Genomic DNA, 18203 nt, shown 5'->3' with positions numbered 1-18203 from the left:
TAAACCGTACGTATACAGAAAGAGAGTGACAGAGGGAGAGAAAGACAGAGACATGGCGAGAGAGAGAAAGAAAGAGGGAGATTTTTAAAATAATATTTCAGGTAATATATACATATAAAACCAAATGAAAGAGAAGGAGAGCATTATTAAATAACTGAGACTACACATTGCTCCTAGTCCTAGTCTTTACAACAGAACCAGTTCCCAGTATGTTCTAGCATAAAACAAGCACTATGACAGTAGAATAGTTTATGAGACATTTTATTACAGCACTCACAGGCCATGAATTATGATGTGTGAGAAAACACACAGCTTCTCAAATGATTCTGCTTCCTATACAAAAGAAACGTTCACAGCATTAGATTTTTACTTATTTTGTACAATATGAAAAATACATTTCTTCAGCTCAGCAGTATAATTAACAGCAGAAATATCACAATAGTTAGAAAAGTTTAAGTGATTGACAAATTCACAATACTTGTCGTGGTAAAAATATCTCTTTACAATTTAACAATAACTGTTAATTTATAAAACAATAAAATCAGTTTCTTTTAAAGCAAAATACTCCAAATGGGTCAGAAAAGATTGCCAATTATGGATTTATAAAATAACACTACTCCAAAAAAGAGGTGTTTCTTCAACAGACATAACCTTTGACTCTGACGCAGGTGACCCTGGTTCAAATCCCTCAGGGAGATATTCTTGAACTTGAACCGTTAGGGGTTCCAAGGTTCTCCAACCATTTGGTTTGCTTCTCTAGCATTTATAACATTTTTCTGTCCAGACTTTCTCACTTCAGAAACAGTCAAACCAAAGTTGTATTTTTTTTCTGTTAACACAATAATAAGACACATTAAGACGGCAATAATGCAAGGATGCACTAATTTTTTTTAAAAGAAGTTTCCAAAATCAATACTTTTTTCTGCCATCAACTAAAAAAACATAAAATCTGTACACTTTCATAACCTTGATTTCACTTACTTGAATTGAAAATCATAGCAGCATCTTTCAATATGTCTCTCACAAGACATCATTACATTTTTCAAAGAAATAACTTCAAGTACATGAAATTGGGTTGCCTCTGTATCAATGTTTTATATACAAAACAGAAATGACATACTCTCTGTTTGATGAAATGATAACTCAAATCATGTCATTAAAACACTACTTCGCCCAATGGTGTCTGAAAGGAAAACAGCAGTATGTACCAACTAAATTCTGTGTATGTTTAACATTACTATCACAGTCACAGAGTCAAATAAAGTCAAATATTCTGTATCATGCTACACATGATATGGAAAGACATACAATTTAAAAAATCACTACAAAAGCCAGTCAGTGTGAGTGGTACTCACACGAAATCAATATATCACAATTGAATATGCATACAAATATGTAAATAAAAAGTAAAAACCTCATATCTTTTGGAATGGCAATTAAGTCAGCAGTATAATTAGCATTTCTGAAAATATAACACCAGATCTGCTGCAACATGATGAAAGTCTAACGAGGAAATGAAATACAACACACATTTTGGAGGGAGTTTGAAGGATTCAATTTCCCCTAACAAGCAGGCACATGAATAAAACATTTTGGCAGAGAGCTGTGAAGCATTCTGATAGTTTTTTTTTCTATCAATAAAACCATTAGAAACTTCTCTCTTTCTCAGAAAATAAAATGGCATTGTGTGGAAACCAAACTAGAAATAGGCCAACATCACCTTCTTGAGTAAGAGCATTTTTTTCTGTTGTTGGATTGGGAGATGGGCTTTTCTTCGCCATGAATAATGTTAGTCTAAAGACAAGTCGGTAATAACAGCAGCTGTGCCAGTCCTTCAAACTGCCATGAGGGTGAGAGCTACCCGCTTCTGGGCCCAAATATTCGGGTGCTCCAGGGACGGTAAGGGAATGTTCCACAACACATTGGCATCTGAGTGGTGGTCAGAGTGCCGGGCGCTGTACAGCGGGCAAAGGTACACAGCATTCTTAGCCGCCGGGGCTGGGACAGACTTGTTTGTTGTTGAGGCTTCAACATCTCCTGGTTTGACCCAGATCGTGGGGAAGGGGCCATACCCGTGGGGTCCAGGTGGAGCATCAGAGATGATGTTCAGTGTGGTATCCCAGGTGGCGTTCTTGAGCTGAACACCCGTGAGGAAAACTCCAGACGTTGCAGACATAGATGGAGTCAGTCCCTCGGGCATGACCTGAAGAAGAAACCCACAAAATTGGATTAAATATTCATTGTAGAGACCTAGTGACCGTTTGACTGAATTCAAGTCTGTTGAAGTTCAAGAGACGTACACTACAAAGATAATGTTGTTCAGGAGGTGGTAAAATGGCAAGACAGACAGACAAAAAGCAATAAAAAGAAGGTATAGAACCTATCATAAAAAATACATTGCTAACAATCAGTTTCCTAAAACAAATCAAAAGTGAGGTGGACATCCAATCTCATGGATTATAAAGATTTGAAAAACATGAAAATTAATATTATCAAAGCGAACAAGCCACTACTCAATTCATTTCTGATGGCAAAGATGTTTTTTATCTATGTTTATTCACTTCCATAAAACAAAAGTACAGTTTATTAGCATCCATAACTATATAATCCTTCATTAGCACCAAGTGACGTATGTTTTCGCCGACTTCCTCACTCCAGAGGAATCAAGACCGTGCTAATGAACTCAACAAAACTTTTTCTTTGTGTCAGAGCCAAAAGCACATTTCTAATTCCTCTGCCCTTACTGACAATCAGTTAGCAAATGACGAGAAACACTTATTGTCCCTACGTGACACTGCCACTTTTTTAAGCTATATAACCAAGCATTTTGCTAAAACTTTTTACTTCTCCCTCTATTCTGTGCTATAAATTAACTTTCTTGCAAAAGAAAGATACAATGCAGGCTCACATTGTTTCTTTATTACTGAGTTTCAATGAGATTTGCCTGTTAGCTATGCATTCAAAACTAGTCATGCACCTGAAATACACCATACACACAACATTACGTGATCCTGAAGATGGGAGAAAATTGCTGTTTCCAAGCAGCATACGGTGGACACAGAAACAGTTGGCCAGATTACGAAAATATTTCTTGACACAACCATTATTCTGGTTTAAAAAAAACCCAACTAAAATAATTTCTCATAGAAATAAAGAACTTTTAAAAATAACTGACCAAATAATAGAAAAGGATACCAAATCTTTTATCGTCTGACACAAGTCCTTGGCTTCACCAGGGGACAAACATCAGCTCTCAGTAAACCTCAGGGGATCGCATGATGCACAAGGATATTATTAGAAAGAATTTCTCTTTTAACACTGTCCACCCATGCAGCGCGCTGAATGTGAAGCACTTATCCCCATGGAGCAAGAGACAGGTGCAGTACATACTATGTATGTCCTGTCGGGAATAGGGACGGCTTCTTACGGGCAAAGTGTTAAAAAGCTATAAATGTGAATAAGACTTTGTACAAAGCTTTTCTAGGGGAAGTTACACTCTTTTGTCTTCATGTTTATGTCCATTCTTGGTCTTGAGTCAAAGCACATTCTGCGAAAGTAGTCATGTTGAGTTATAATTAAAAAAAAAAAAAAATTTCCCTCAAACTATGGAAATCAACACTAAGTAATCATCAACACATTTTGCATTACCTGGAAATCAAGTTTCACATCAGCTATATCCTTGAAATTTTTCCTGGCGTATGTCTGCATGACCACACGGAACAACCTGTCGGGCCGCAGAAACATGCTGAGGTGAAGCACTGCCGGGCACTCCAGTAAGCAGTCTTTGATATATGTCATCCTGATGGCCATCTCCGACAGCCACACCCGAAGGCTGGGACTCGTGGCAAACGCATCCCCGAGCCAGGCTGTCGGGACTTCGTCATTACAGACATCGTTAAAGATGGAGGACATGTGAGAGGTCAGTGAGATCTCCCCCTGGGCGGCCTTGGACAACGTCTTGAGGTCGTTCTGGAAAAACAGACCATGCCACATCCATTACAAACACTATAAAACCACAAACCAACAAATTATTTCGCAAGGTAACTTAAACTATGTCACCAAGCAGTGGAATGAGACGCTGTCAATTTTGGGGCATATGAAATTTTTAGTATCATCTTAAAGGTTGTACATTCGTCTTTTTTTATTTTATTTTTTTTAATACTCATCTTTGGAAACTGCAAATTTACATTTCTGTGCCTTTTATCAATATTTTTTGGTAAAATCCATACAGACATGACTTTTTAAAATGAATACAAAAGGTGTTGAGCCCCCCAAAAAAATTCGATAAAAAATAACCAATGTACTAGAAAAGTATAGTTCTTTTGATTTTATTATTTTGGCGAGTGCATGATTTCAGCATGATGCTCACAATTATTCAGTGAAATCTATTTGCAACAGTACAGTTAAGGCATAAATGGATTTCATGGTGAAGACATGCCTATATATAGGCCTAGCATCAGGAATTAGGGCAGAGATAAATCAGAGGCAAATAACCAATTAAAGACATCATGTTTCATTGACCACACCTTTCATTGAATAAATTTTAATGTTTCAACGATCAGTCATGATCATTCTTATAGAAATAGCGACAAGATTTGAAAAAATATAAAACAGAACAGAAAGTAAAACAATAAACAGCTACACCAAAACTAGAGCATTGAGCAAGAATGCCAGAGAGAAAGAAGAAGATGACAAGAAGATTGTTTCCAAAATAAATATAATTGTACTAGGAGAGGAGCTCTGCTGCAAAGCTTATGTACGAGCTTCAGTTCTATCCCCAGTTTAAACATGATAAGCACAGGCTTGGCAGTGACTGCTTTTTTCTCTTTTCCCTTCTGTGCATCAAGTATGCCTGGGCACATATATATCTTGCAGTTAGCACAAAGAAGCCCTGATGCATGGGTCTGATAGGCTCAGAAAAGCAGTTTTAAATGTTAAACCAGGAAAATATATTTCAAATCTATACAGATTGCTCACCCCTGTTTGATCATTCATGCTCTTACTGTTCCCACCACATGCCTACCTGCACTATCAGAAACAACTGCTTGAAACCAGCCACTTCCTGGCTGAAGAAAACATCCAGAGGCATGATCTGGGCAGAGGAGGTGTCGGGAAGGACCGGACAAGCGGTTAGTTGGTCAAGCAGTGCCGGCAAGATGTGTCCTGCTAGAGCAGAGGATGGGGCACCACCGCGGAGCTGAGAGGACAGTAACAGTTCAGGGGCCCCTGTAGCCTGCGTCAGCTCTTTGATCAAGATCCTAGAAGAGAATCACATTCCCAGAAAAGTAAGTTTATTTGCACTTTGAGAAAATTAATCTTTAAGTGGCATAAAAACGTTGAACATGGTTCTAGAACAGAAACAAAGAGAAAAAAAGGTAAGTTTGTTTGCTCTTTAAGGAAATTAGTCTTAAAATGGCATATATATACAATTTACAAAGACACTGACTAAGATTCTAGAACAGAATAAAGGTACCAAACATTTAGTTGTACTTTGATTTGACCTGTTTAAAAAACAAACAACCCATCCCAAACAATATTAAAATACAAAGGCAAAGAGAGCACGTCTCTTTTGGTAATTTCTCATCCATCTCACTCAGATCTAGGTAACTCGTCAGATTTGAAAAACTTTGTAATAAAAAATTCTTAAAATACCAAGACATGAGATATTGTTCATTAAATAGTACATGATATGAACTCCCATAAACAACATCTTGTTTTTGCATTGTAGTTAACAATAATTACAGGCAATGATAACGTTAACATTTTGCAGCAATAGATTAGCAAAATAGCAACTTGAGATCAAAATGAAAAGCACTGGAACTAGAAGCAAAAAGTTTGGAAAAATAAGCAAATTAGCTCACTAACAGTGTTACTAGGTGATATACACTTTGTAAACCCTGCGCAATTATCTACAACCAAGAGCAGACGTACTTGCTCTTGGAGGTCATGAGGTGTGCCTGAGCTTCATCAGGCAGGGAGAATGTCCGGGCCGAGATGTCCTCGATCGAGTCCAGTGCCCGCTGCAGGTCACCTGTCTCCTTGATGCCTTCAATCAACCGCTGCAAAAGCCGCCCAACTCCCTTCACTTCTTTGCCAGAGATCTGAAAAAACAATATATGTTTTACGAAATGGCCTTGCTTATAACAACAGCATCAACACTACGTATATTTTCCTCTATGTCGTAAGACAGAGTATATCAAAGATCACAAAAGTAATTTTCTTATGATTTCTGCAAAGTATGCCAAATCGGAAAGTCAGAAACTCTGAATATCTAAAAAATTTGGTGTGCGTGTGTGTGTGGTGGTGGTGGTGGTGGGGGGATGGGATGTGTGATTCTGGAGCATATCCAGGGTAGAAATCATGATTTTTAATTGATTTAAGATCATGTGCTTTTGTCATCCTTGCCCAGTGTGACATGTTTTATTTAAAAGTAAACTTTACTCCAATAAACTTGAAAAGCTCTTAAGCTAAACTTTCTGCCGTGATACCTAGCTGAAAATAGTCTGAGGCTTTGGCTCTTGCATAAAAGCTAACAGCGCAGAACAGCAATGTACTCTTACAATATTTCCAGACAGGCTCTTATACCTAGAAGTTCTTACCTCTCCAACATGTACGCTGTATCTGGCTAAATCTTTCACCACGGCCTGCACAGACCGGGCATCAGACAGATCGCGACAATGGCCAGAGTAAACCTGGGCCACAAGGTCTGTGGTTGACTCCAGGTCTGTGGTCCAGGCAGTGAGATTTTGGAAGACGTCCACAGCATTAGCGAGGTCAGCCAGCGTCCAGAACTGGTGGTTGACAAAGGCATGGCGGCCGTAGTAGGACTGCTGGAGGACCAGGGCGTGGAGCAGGGCAAGGGGCATCACTCTGTGGAACCGCTGGACCATCTGGCCAACAAAAAGTTATGATCTTAACCACTTTTAAGCTTTTTTTGAGTTTGTGTCTTTGGTTTTGAGTAAAGAGAAGCCTGATGAGTGGTCATACAGTGCAGGGAAAGCGTAAAACGGATAGGAAAAATAGTGGGAAAGAAAAGAAATAGGCCTTAGTATGCATTGACCCCCTTCAACCCCCCCCCGCCCCAAACCACTGACGTTTGTAAATAAGAATGTTTTTTCCATTTTGTCTCAGTACATGAAGATGAAAGAGGCTTGAAGAGAAAGGAAAAGAGATATAAAAAAAGAGAGAAAGTGAGAGAGAGAGAGAGAGAGAGAGAGAGAGAGAGAGAGAGAGAGAGAGAGAGAGAGAGAGAAAATTAATTCCATTCAACTTATACCTCTGATTCAGTAGCTGCTTTGGCACTCATAAGGAAACCTGTAGACTTGTATGCCTTGCCTAGTAGGCTCCGGAAGTTGGCCGTTGCCTCGCAGGTGACCCGCAAACCATGTTGAATCAGCAACCCTGAGGGTGAGGGCAAGGGGAGGGGATGGGAGGTAGCGGAGGCATTGGCCGGGGCAGAGAGAGAGAGAGAGAGAGAGAGAGAGAGAGAGAGAGAGGTAGGGTCGGGGGGGGGGAGACAATACCATTAATTAACATATATCAAAATATTCAAGGCATACAGAGTGCTTCTGAAAACACAGGGGACACAACCAAGACAACCACTGGCACATAAAAAAACCTATGGAGTTGCTTTTCTTTCTAAAAAGTTGTATAGACTTTGTATTTATGCTGTACGATTCTGAGGAAATAAAACTTCATCGACACTTCGAAGCGTGCGATTAGTATTCATGCTATTTGATTACTACCATCGAATGTTTTTATCTTACATATGAAAAGTCTATTTCTAAGTTCCATAATTCCACATTCATAAAGTATAATTTTAATAAACTATAATATTAAGGAATAAACATTTGCTGTGCTTCAAGAGACAAGTGCTCTTGTCTGAGCTATTCATGGTATAGAATAATAATGGAAACTCTGTAGAGGCGTGTGTTATAATTTGTTGGTTCCTCTTATCACTCACGGCGCACCGGCAGTGGCACGTCGGGGTCACGGGGGTCAGCTCCCTGTCGCCGCTCTGTCTGGGCCGACTAAATTTTTGGTACTTTTCAACGTACAATTTTAGGTGTATCCTTGTATTTATGGTAATTCTCATTTAGTGCACCCAAAGCATGCATTTCTGCTCTTGAGATTAAAAAAAGAACGGACACTGTAACTTGTCTGGTTATTTCGTTAAACGTGCTGGAGTCGGCAATGCTAAATTGTAATTTTTTTTTGACTAGCGCGAATGAAAAAAATCAATATAAAAAAAAGGCCTCGAAAAAATCTGTCGAACTTTTGGAACATGAACGGCATAGCATTGGTGCAGATGCTCAGAAAAGATGGTATCTGCGCATATAATAGAAAGTTGTAATTTTGCAACTTTATCCACCGGGCACACAAGTCGCTATGAAGTAATTCCTCCAAATGCAACTTTATATGTCTAACATAATCGTGCATATTCGTATATTTTCTCGAAAGTTTATAAAAGTTACTCTGAAGTTTCTCTATGAAAAGTACAAATCAAATTTTAATGCCAGAATACATCTTCAAGGTAATACATGAACAGTACAGTATCTGTTACACTCCAGAAATTCTTGCTTTTCTTAAAACGCTTAGCTAGTCTAGGTTTTGTAAGTTGACTGAATAATAGGGATGACTTCTCGTAATTGGGTTACAAGAATAATTTCTAGCTTTCCAGGGACTCTGAATCAGCAAAAGACTTTTCCAGCTTTATTTTTCGTTTCTATGACCATTTGCAATAACTGACAATGTGACTTATTTCTTTACATTCATAATTGTGTCCGCGCATATTTCCTACACAAAAACTAAGAATGAATGTTTCAGCTGTCATTATTTTTATTCCATACAAGAAGTTTATCTCTACCCATGTATTTACATGTTTTTTTTGGCTTTTTTAATCGCTTATATTATATCTTTTTAGTTGTATGCAGGCTGCCACAGACACAGCATGATTCATGAACAAACGCAGAGTAACTTTCTCTTGTTTAATAGTAAAATAAAAGCTTACACTGATCGTCTTTAGTTAAAAAATGCAGACGTGTATCTTTCTTCTCTTATAACTTGACTATTACTACTCACGCAGATTTAAGATTTCTCATGGTAAAAGACATGATATTCGCAGTCAGTTTAACACAGATTTTGGAGAGATCTGTCGTGCCTTTTTTAAATTAACAATACTTTATTCATAAATTTGAAACTAAAATAGGACAAATTGGGTACTCTACAAACACTTGTCTAGAACAAAAACTAAGGCACAGAAATTATCCATTCTAACGGGCAAAAAGTAACGCTGTGCACTATATCTCATAACCATCAAGTACATTAGTATTGCTGTATTTATCTCAATGATTTTATATATAATATGCTCTAATTTTACTGCTGTTTGAGAAAAATGAGACGAAAATCCATTATCTGTAAAATAAATCATAGGCCACTCGAAAAGCGCAGCTATCATGGATGTTGAATAGTGAAGTCGAACGGGCACAACTTTACTTAGTAGGGCCTATCACATTTTGAGGTGAAATTACACATTCCTTCATTTTCTTCCTTTCTCTATTCTTTTGTGCCTACATGCCTGCCCCTTTCAGTCTTTAAAGTTGTATCAAATACTGTCATGATTAAAACAGTGCATTTCAGCAGATAAATGGGAAAAGATAAAACAGCATGCAAAAAGCATTTTATCAGATGACAGGCCAACAGTGTGGCTAACCAACAAAGCAAAGACAATCAGATTTCTTTGATGTAAAAACAAATCTCACCTGGTATAATTCTCTTTCCATCAGCCCTGGTGGTGATCCACAGCCGGAACAACTTGTGTATTTTGTTCGAGTGTACGTGAGTGGAGGGCCGAGACCTGGTCACAAGGCTCCGCCCCTCATCACTCACTTCACCACGATCAGCATTCTCCTTCTCTGTCCACCTTGCATAGATCAAGTCCTGATTTAAAACAGAAAACACAAAATGGAACTCAGGCCAATCAGTAAACACATACAATGGTAAATAATAACAGCTTATTTACACAAACATACAATATATGAATGTGCTATTGTTGGCCAGCTGTTCACATGTACTAAGTCCAAAATTGCAAAAATAATTTTTAATACAGTTTCTTAACCTGTGGTATCGATTGTAAGTGATCAAGAAATATCTTGTCAAAATTAAAATTCTAAATGCCGAAAAATGCAAGAATAATACAAAAAGTAGGTACAATTGTCAAAAGAATGAAACAGTATTGTTTCTTTTCCGAAAATGTATGCTTTCTCACCTTAGTACATTTGAACAGTTTGCTGACAAAATGCAACACGGAGAGAGACACAAGATAAAGCAGCAGACTGCAGAACATCAATAATTTTCTAGAATTCATTAATTCTAGCATTTTCTGCTGCATATAGGCCTCACTGGCCACATGCAGTGTCATCACAAATACAGACAGATATTGCACAAATACTATCATCTGTTGTGAAGGAAACAAACTGCATACCATTATTTAAGACACAAGATGTGGTGCAAAATACACAAACACTATCTTCTGGTGCAAAGGAAAAGTGTATAAGATCATCACACGATTTCAAAGCATACCAAAATATAATATGGGACCACTTTTTGTATCTCATACCAAATGACATCGCTTACTTCATACAAATTCCGCTTTGTTTCATTCTGCTTGCTTCTTAAACCTGGTTTTCTGAGTCCTGTACTGACTCATGGTGATGATTTATTTCTCACCTCATCTAATGTGTCCAGCCTCTAAAATTTGGTGATCATGCCTTATTTGAGCAAGATCAGAGTTTGAGTGCAAGTAAATGCACGCAGTATATCTTTATATCAAGCTCCTATCAGTAAAAACTATTTTGTGAGTAACAGGCTAAAGTGATAAAAGGAATAAATGCACAATAAAAGTAACTAGTTGTGAGTAACCTTCAGAGTCTGGAAGAACTGTGGGTCTGGGTTCTCTGCTAGGTGGTAGTTCTGTAGCAGTAGCCAGTGTCCAGTCTGCAGGCAGTCCTCTATAGCATGCTGGACCTCAGACCACTGAGACTGGACACCAAAGTTGAGGATTCGAACTTTACCCTCCATGCCGACTTCGCGGGCCAGTCGCTTCACTTCATGGGCGGGGCTCATAAATGGATAGCCTGAGGACAAGAGAGAAGGTGAGGATCCATATCATGGTATATAGTCACAGATGTACACGTGTATTCCATGTACAGGCAAAAAAACACAACAGCACTGGTTTCAGCTTTAAAAAAATGTGAAAACAGGAAATATCACTTTGCACTCTCAGCACCACTGTCTGTTGTTGATTGGCAAAGAAAAAATAAAGCATTCAGAAACAAAATAGGAAAGCTGTAAATGGTTTCAAAGTTTCAATTTTCTATAGGACACTCTATAATTGATAAATCTAATTTCCCCGACTTTGGCTCATTCCCACATCAAATATGATCTTTTTGCAGAAGCCCAGGTAAAAAAATTTATCGACTCAAAAATATGTCATCAATGCATCAAATATTCTATTTTTCTTGCATGCCTTTTCTTAATTCTGAACATGACTGTCGGTAATTTAATTGCATTAAGTCTATCGTGTTTGAAAAAGGCTTTACCAAAATCAGCATGCTTACAGCTGTATTTGACCACCTGTAGTAGCATACCTCTTATAAACAGAATTTAAAGCATATTGGATCTTTATAAAAGACGGCGTAAAATAGATGCACTATGTCAACTGAAATTGATCTTTAATCGTGATGAATCCATTGAAAGAAAAGTGGCATTTTAAATTTACTCATATTTTCATGCACAAATAGTAAGAAAGACAGGAAGTGCAGACAAGAAACACTTAAATCAACAACACAGATTGTGTGCAACAGACAAACTAAACACAGTGACAAAAACCCGACAATCACACACTACAAAAAACATCAATAGGAACATGTTATGTAACAACAAGCCATACCAAGAGCATCATCATAATACAGTCGGAACTTGCTCTAACAGCCACCTATATAGGACAATCCCTGGTAAAAGCAACCAATTCCCATGTCCCTCCCTTGCATTTTTTAAATTACATTATAATGCCACTGTGTAAGGCAGCCAACTGTCTAGGGCGGCCACTTTTCTCCTTGACACAGGTTGGCCATCTCAGACAGTTCCGACTGTGTTAGATATTAGAAACACACTGTGCTCACTACTCTTGACAGTGACTGAAAAAACCCACAAAATTCACCCTTGGAAAATTTGAACTCGTGACATACATTATAACACGGATAGGTCGAACACAGAAGACTTGAAAACACTCATCCATTGAACTGTGCGTGCGGTCCCGTTTTTCTAGTCTTCTTTATCTTTGTAAGATATCCCTTGAACTATGGATCTCTCGAACAACAGAGGCTAGTCCTGACAAATTCGAGCTATCCATGTTATACTGCATTTAGTTGCATTTTTAAACCAAATCAAGTAAATCTGTAAACTGCAACACACAGGTTCATCTGCTAAATATAGTTTTGGAAATTTGCGGGTTCGTTCAGTTGACATTTCTTTTCATAAAACGAAAATTAAGAATAATTTGTGGTATACATGTAAAGGTTTCAAAACCTGAAAAAAAGAGATAAAGTAGCAAGCAAACTGCAAAACACACACACACACACACACACACACACACACACACACACACACACCCACACACACACACACACACACACAGACACGCACACATGTATTTGCAGCACACATACGTAGTAACATATTTTCTTCGTGCATGAGCATTTCCTGAGGACAAATCTGGGTAAAAAATTGTGCAGGTCAAACAGTCAGTCACTTCATGGCTAGGCCTTCAAAACATCCACATTTCTGAGCTCAACATTTTAGACAAATTTCAAAAAATCAGTTGGGACACGTTTGTGCAGAAGAGACACGGTGGTGAGTTATGGGAACACTTTCCAACTCTTCAGTTACAAACAACTGCAGACAAAACTGAAAGAAATATCAGACAAAGCACTCGGCCAATTTACCATTTCCCAAAACGAGTTCTTCATCCTCATCAGCTGAAATATTTAACAAACATTACCCTTTAACTGATGATGATAGAAAATGAACATGCACAACAAAGAAAATGGTATGGGAAAAACATTTCATAGTATTTCATGGCTACAGAGACCTAAAAAATAAGTATAATTTTAGCAAAAATAACAGAACCAAAATTTCTTTTAAAGGCTACTGAATAGACGAAACTGTTGAAAGAGAAAAGAAGGATCTTGAAAAGAACTACAGAGTCAGTGAAAATCAAGACAAAGAGATCCAAACGAAAAGTAGGTCGCACGCTTATGTAAATCAGATGATTGAATCAACATTTCAAGATCAACTGCAGTAAATTTGGAACATTATGGAACCAACGTGGAAATGGTAACTCACCAACAGTTCCATCCCAAGCTGGTCCTTTCTCCGATGTCGGTAACAGAAACACGGTAGGTGTGTGTTGGTCATTGCGAGCAAACACCTCTCTGATGTTGTAGTTGTCTGCGGGGTCCACAGCACTGCCCAGCTCGTACAGGATGATAGCCTGGGACAACTCTGCCATCTGAGAGAGAGAAAGACAGGAAATCATGTTACTCTTTAAGAACCTTTAACTCATTAAGACTTTATAGGCTTCATATTGCTGTCAGAATCCACAAACATTTGTGTCACGACCCAGTGGAATCAAGCACTCGTCAATTTTTGGGAATAGAGTTATTGATATCTAAAAGCTAACTTATTTGCCTTGCTTTAGATTTTAAAAAATAGCCATTTATCATGAACAGGAAACGAGATATTTGTGATTGAAGGAGGTGGGGGTCGCCTGATTTCAGAGGAAAAATTAGGGAGAAAAAGGCCGTCAAATTTGGGTAACTTCAATAGCTTGAGAGCCCTTGAAAACTAAAATTTTACATATTTTGTGCCTTTAGTAAACGGTTTTCAGTAAAATTCACTAGGATATTCTATAATGGACACAAAAGGTGAGTGGGCCCAAAAACAAAAATTCCTTAAAAATTGCCAAACAGGCAGAAAATGTCTTTTCTTTGATTTTATTATTTCAACAAGCGCCTGATTTCATCACGATGGCTTGCATTCACACAGTGTCAGACATATCTGACCAGCAGTGCTTACATGGTTTTGTCATGACAGCAGTAAGGACCTAAGTAGGGGGGGGGGGCAAGTTTATGCTACAACGTTCAGCCATTTCTTTAAAAAATATTATCTTTTAGACTACCATTCAATAACAATATTTCCTTGTCAACGAATCAAATATTATATTCTGTGTGTTCATGCAGAACAAAAAGTTAATATTTTCAATTTAAGGTCGCTTGGAAGTTCATACAAAAAAAGAATAATAGTGGCAGGGCTTAGACTGATATCTTTTTGCTCGTGTTTATATATAGATTATACGGAATTCATAGAAAAGAACATGTTCACTTCTATCTTTTTTCAAAAACCTCTACAAAAGTTTTTGAAAAACATTTCAGCACACTATGTCCTTGGGTACAAATCAGGAATCATAGCGTGCAGTCTCAGTGAATTAAACCAGAGGTAATCTGCAGTAAGCTGACACAATGCTTATTTTGAAAATTCACAGCAGTTTCAAGATAAAGAGGCCTTTTGAGAGTGTAATTATTCAATAAAGGCATTATTCCGAAATTTGAATTTATTTAAAAAACTAGTCAGTCTCACTTTGATTTTTTCACACAAGTATGGTAGGTACTGATCAGGCTTTCAATTTAGAAATTTAAAAAAATTTGGTGCCAAAAAAAGGCGTTTTGTCAACTTACTGCTGTAATGTGCTTCTGTCATGTGCCAAAGCACCTTGGGGAGTAAAACGTTGAGAATAACACTGATGCAAACATACCTTGTGGGGACATATGACTTTCCACAGCAGACACTTCTGGAAGAGAGATAACTCTTGCAGCGTTGTACCTGGCACCATGTTGACCAGGCTGACGTCATGCTGGGGACAGTCATGTTATTGTTGTAGCCCATGCTGAAGATGCTGTTGCTATTTTTGTGATTGTTGTTCTTGCTCTTGTTGCTGCTTTTGTTGTAACTAATGTTATCGCTGTAGTTGTAACTAACGTCACTAACATTTTTGTCGCTGGGGCTGCTGTAGCAGTTGCTGTTGTTTTTTATATTATCATCGTGGCTGTAATTCCTATTGCTCCTCACACTGATGCTGTTTCTGTTTTTGATTTTTTGTTATTGCTATTGATAAAATGTATGTTTTACAGACACACATGATTAAAACAGAAACATTTTGATTATGAATAGCATAATAGAAACACTGATTAACTGCAAAAGATAAAAGTAAATCGCAAGATAGAACCCAATAACTATAAGACACATTTTTGGTACAATGTTCTAAACACGTTTTTCCATTCCCCAGATTCATAGTACGATACAACATACAGTCGATTTTCATAAAAGAAGTGCACGAACCTTATAACAAAACAAGAGCTAATTTCAGACTACCTTGAAGTATTCCTCCCACTGCTGTGAGTTGTTGACCAGTGAATGACACAGGCCATGGAAGGGGTGATGCAAGGACTCCAGGATACTGCAGTCAAGCCAGGCCTGAGAGAAGGAAAGTAGCAATGATGATTTCATACAGAAAACACTTAGCAGTGTTGTAGGGACAAAATCTATGAAAAAGTAGATTATTGGTAGAAATGACAGGTATGATAAACAGAAATACATAAAGCAAAATACATGTTTATTAGACAGAGCTGTTTTACAGGCCTAGGTAAAATGAATCATCATCATCCAGTGCCAGAACTACGATAGACATCAGCGGTCATGGTTCTCCATTCATTACTTTGCTCCGATGCTCTTAAAAAAGCTAGGTTTTCCTGATCTTTCCCTGTAACCCATTTGTTTAGGTTCCCTAAGTAGGTTGCTCTGGGCCTACCCCTGCCTCGTTTGCCTTCAATTTTGCCAGTGAGAGCTAGATGTTCAAGACCCTAATTATGTCTATTCAGGTGTCCCAAAAAGTGCATTTGTCTTTTCCTGAGCACTACCTCATTTGATTTCTTTTCCTGCCACGATACTCTAAGCAGTCTTCTAAGAAACCAGTGGTTTCTATTTTATTTTCACATTGTCTTTAGTGATTGTCCAGCATTCACAGCCATATAGAGGAAGGGTTGACCATACATAGCATTTCAGATCTTTCATTTTGGTAGTCATTGAGATGTTTTTATTTTTCAGGATAGGGCTCATTTTATTGAAACTAGCCTTAGCCATTGTAATTTTCCATTTTTATTTCTGTGGAACATTTGGCATCAGATGTTATAATTATATATCTTAGATATTTAAACTGTTGGACTTCTTTGATCTTTGCACCTTTGTTAACGAGATTACAACTAGGATTTGCTGCTTTTTTGGATATTACCATGCATTCTGTTTTCTTTACATTCAACTATGATCCTTTACATGCACTTGGAATACAAACTGCTTAAAAAATCTTACATAGCAGGGAGGAAGCCATTTTATTTCAGTGTTTTTCGGCGCTTGAAACTGCATACAGTCGTATATAAGCGTGTGTGACAAATTAAGCACTTTCAATTTAGAAGGAATTAATTTTGAATTTTGCCGTGTAGTGGCCAAAGTCTACTATTATCCATTTTAGGATCACCAAGGGATCTCAAGAAGCTATTTGGGTAAGAACTATTTTACAGGGATTTAAGAATAAAGCGTCGATATCAGAGAGAGAGAGAGAGAGAGAGAGAGAGAGGGAGAGGGAGAGGGAGAGAGAGAGAGAGAGAGAGAGAGAGAGAGAGAGAGAGAGAGAGAGAAAGAGAGAGAGAGAGAGAGAGGGGGGGAGGGAGAGAGAGAGACAGACAGACAGCCATTGACAAAGAGGCTGAGCTCCTTGTTGCTGGCCTTACGCTGGCGCATCATGCGCTCCAGGGAGACCAGGAGACACAGCAGGTTGTAGTGCTGCTCAAACATCATCAGCTTCACATACTTGATCACTGTGTGGAGCACTGCGTCCGACAGCTCCTGCGCTCGCACTTGAGGTGCACCTGACACACACAAGACAAATCAGTTGGGTTTTTTCAGTGGGATGGAGGGTGGAGGGAGGGGGGGGGGGAAGTTTTGGGATTTTTTCTTTCAGTATAAAAAAAAAAATCAATCATATATAAGTGATGATCTTTTTTTTTCTTGATAGGTGTTTTACAGCGCTCACAAGGTCATATGAGCGCGCAGGACACAAAAAACATTTTCAGTTGGTAGGAAATTTTGAATTTTGCTCGAGTAGCAGCTGAAGCCTACAGTTATCGATTTTGGACCACCAAGGGATCTTTAACTTGAGCAACTTGCACACAGGATCTCCGAGATTTTTCCCCTTTATCTGAGAAAGCTAAGTGATTATCTGCTGCCATGAAAAAACAAAAAGACAGGGTTTAAGTGTGATGAGAGAGAACTATATCCATGCAAAAATGATCGTGTCATGCAAGGAAAAAGTCAGAGGGAAAAAAAAAAATTAGAAACTACTAATGATACTGGTCGCATGAGCCCACAGGACCCATGCACCAGAACTCCATTGAAGCTAGTTTTGTACCACAACACACTGAGGACCATTTTGCTGCCTATACTGACAAAAAGAGCTTGAATTCATAGGTTTACATCTTTCAGACATAGTGCCTTGATTTTTTTTTTAAATGTGACATTGAGAGAAATGTCTTACCCAGACTCCCCTTGCCTCGATCCCTGCTCCGAATGACAGCCGCAAACATCTCCACATACTTGTAGAAGGGCAGATAGTAGCAGGGGTACAACACCGCCATTTTACGCAGTACGTTGTACAGCATCACCGAGTGTTTGATGAAGGGGGAGTAATGGGCAAATTTCCCCTCCAGGTGGTCTCCCATGTAGCGGGTTTCTTCAAGGATCTGTCGATTTCTCTCCACGTTGGTCTGACACACGATGAGTGAGTCTAGCATAGTCTTGTCTTCTAGGAGAGGGCCATTGAGGTTGAGAGTTTTTTCTCGGATAATTTCCTGGAAATGAGAGACAACTCTAGACTAATATGTGTACAACAGTCCTGAAAAGGGAAAAGTGCATAATCTATATCTTAAAAGTTTGTCAGTAGGAACAGCAGATGTGCTGTTCTACTTAGCATATATATTTAGCATTCAAATAACATATTCTTATTATGTAACAATGTAAAAATATCCAATGAAGCA

At 38.3% G+C, this 18203-nt stretch overlaps 1 protein-coding gene across 1 annotated transcript in view; it reads right to left on the bottom strand.

Annotated features, from left to right (window-relative positions):
* Positions 1 to 245: 245 nt before the first annotated feature.
* LOC101860812 (dynein heavy chain domain-containing protein 1) overlaps positions 246 to 18203 on the bottom strand; it is a 115475-nt gene continuing 97517 nt past the window's right edge. Inside the window, exons 87-99 of the mRNA XM_035969741.1 lie at positions 17705 to 18017; positions 16852 to 17039; positions 15490 to 15756; positions 14873 to 14971; positions 13405 to 13570; positions 10921 to 11135; positions 9762 to 9939; positions 7277 to 7401; positions 6600 to 6890; positions 5932 to 6101; positions 5024 to 5258; positions 3649 to 3969; positions 246 to 2203 (exon numbers count right to left, since the gene is read on the bottom strand). Of these exons, the coding sequence (XP_035825634.1) occupies positions 1835 to 2203; positions 3649 to 3969; positions 5024 to 5258; positions 5932 to 6101; positions 6600 to 6890; positions 7277 to 7401; positions 9762 to 9939; positions 10921 to 11135; positions 13405 to 13570; positions 14873 to 14971; positions 15490 to 15756; positions 16852 to 17039; positions 17705 to 18017 (2937 nt within the window). The 3' untranslated portion in view covers positions 246 to 1834. The remainder of the gene's footprint in view (positions 2204 to 3648; positions 3970 to 5023; positions 5259 to 5931; positions 6102 to 6599; positions 6891 to 7276; positions 7402 to 9761; positions 9940 to 10920; positions 11136 to 13404; positions 13571 to 14872; positions 14972 to 15489; positions 15757 to 16851; positions 17040 to 17704; positions 18018 to 18203) is intronic.

This window comes from Aplysia californica, unplaced genomic scaffold, assembly GCF_000002075.1.
Source record: "Aplysia californica isolate F4 #8 unplaced genomic scaffold, AplCal3.0 scaffold00177, whole genome shotgun sequence".
In the NCBI taxonomy this organism is placed as follows: Eukaryota; Metazoa; Mollusca; class Gastropoda; order Aplysiida; family Aplysiidae; genus Aplysia; species Aplysia californica.
The sequence above is the reverse complement of the archived record's forward strand: the minus strand, read 5'-3'. Positions and strand labels throughout refer to the sequence as shown.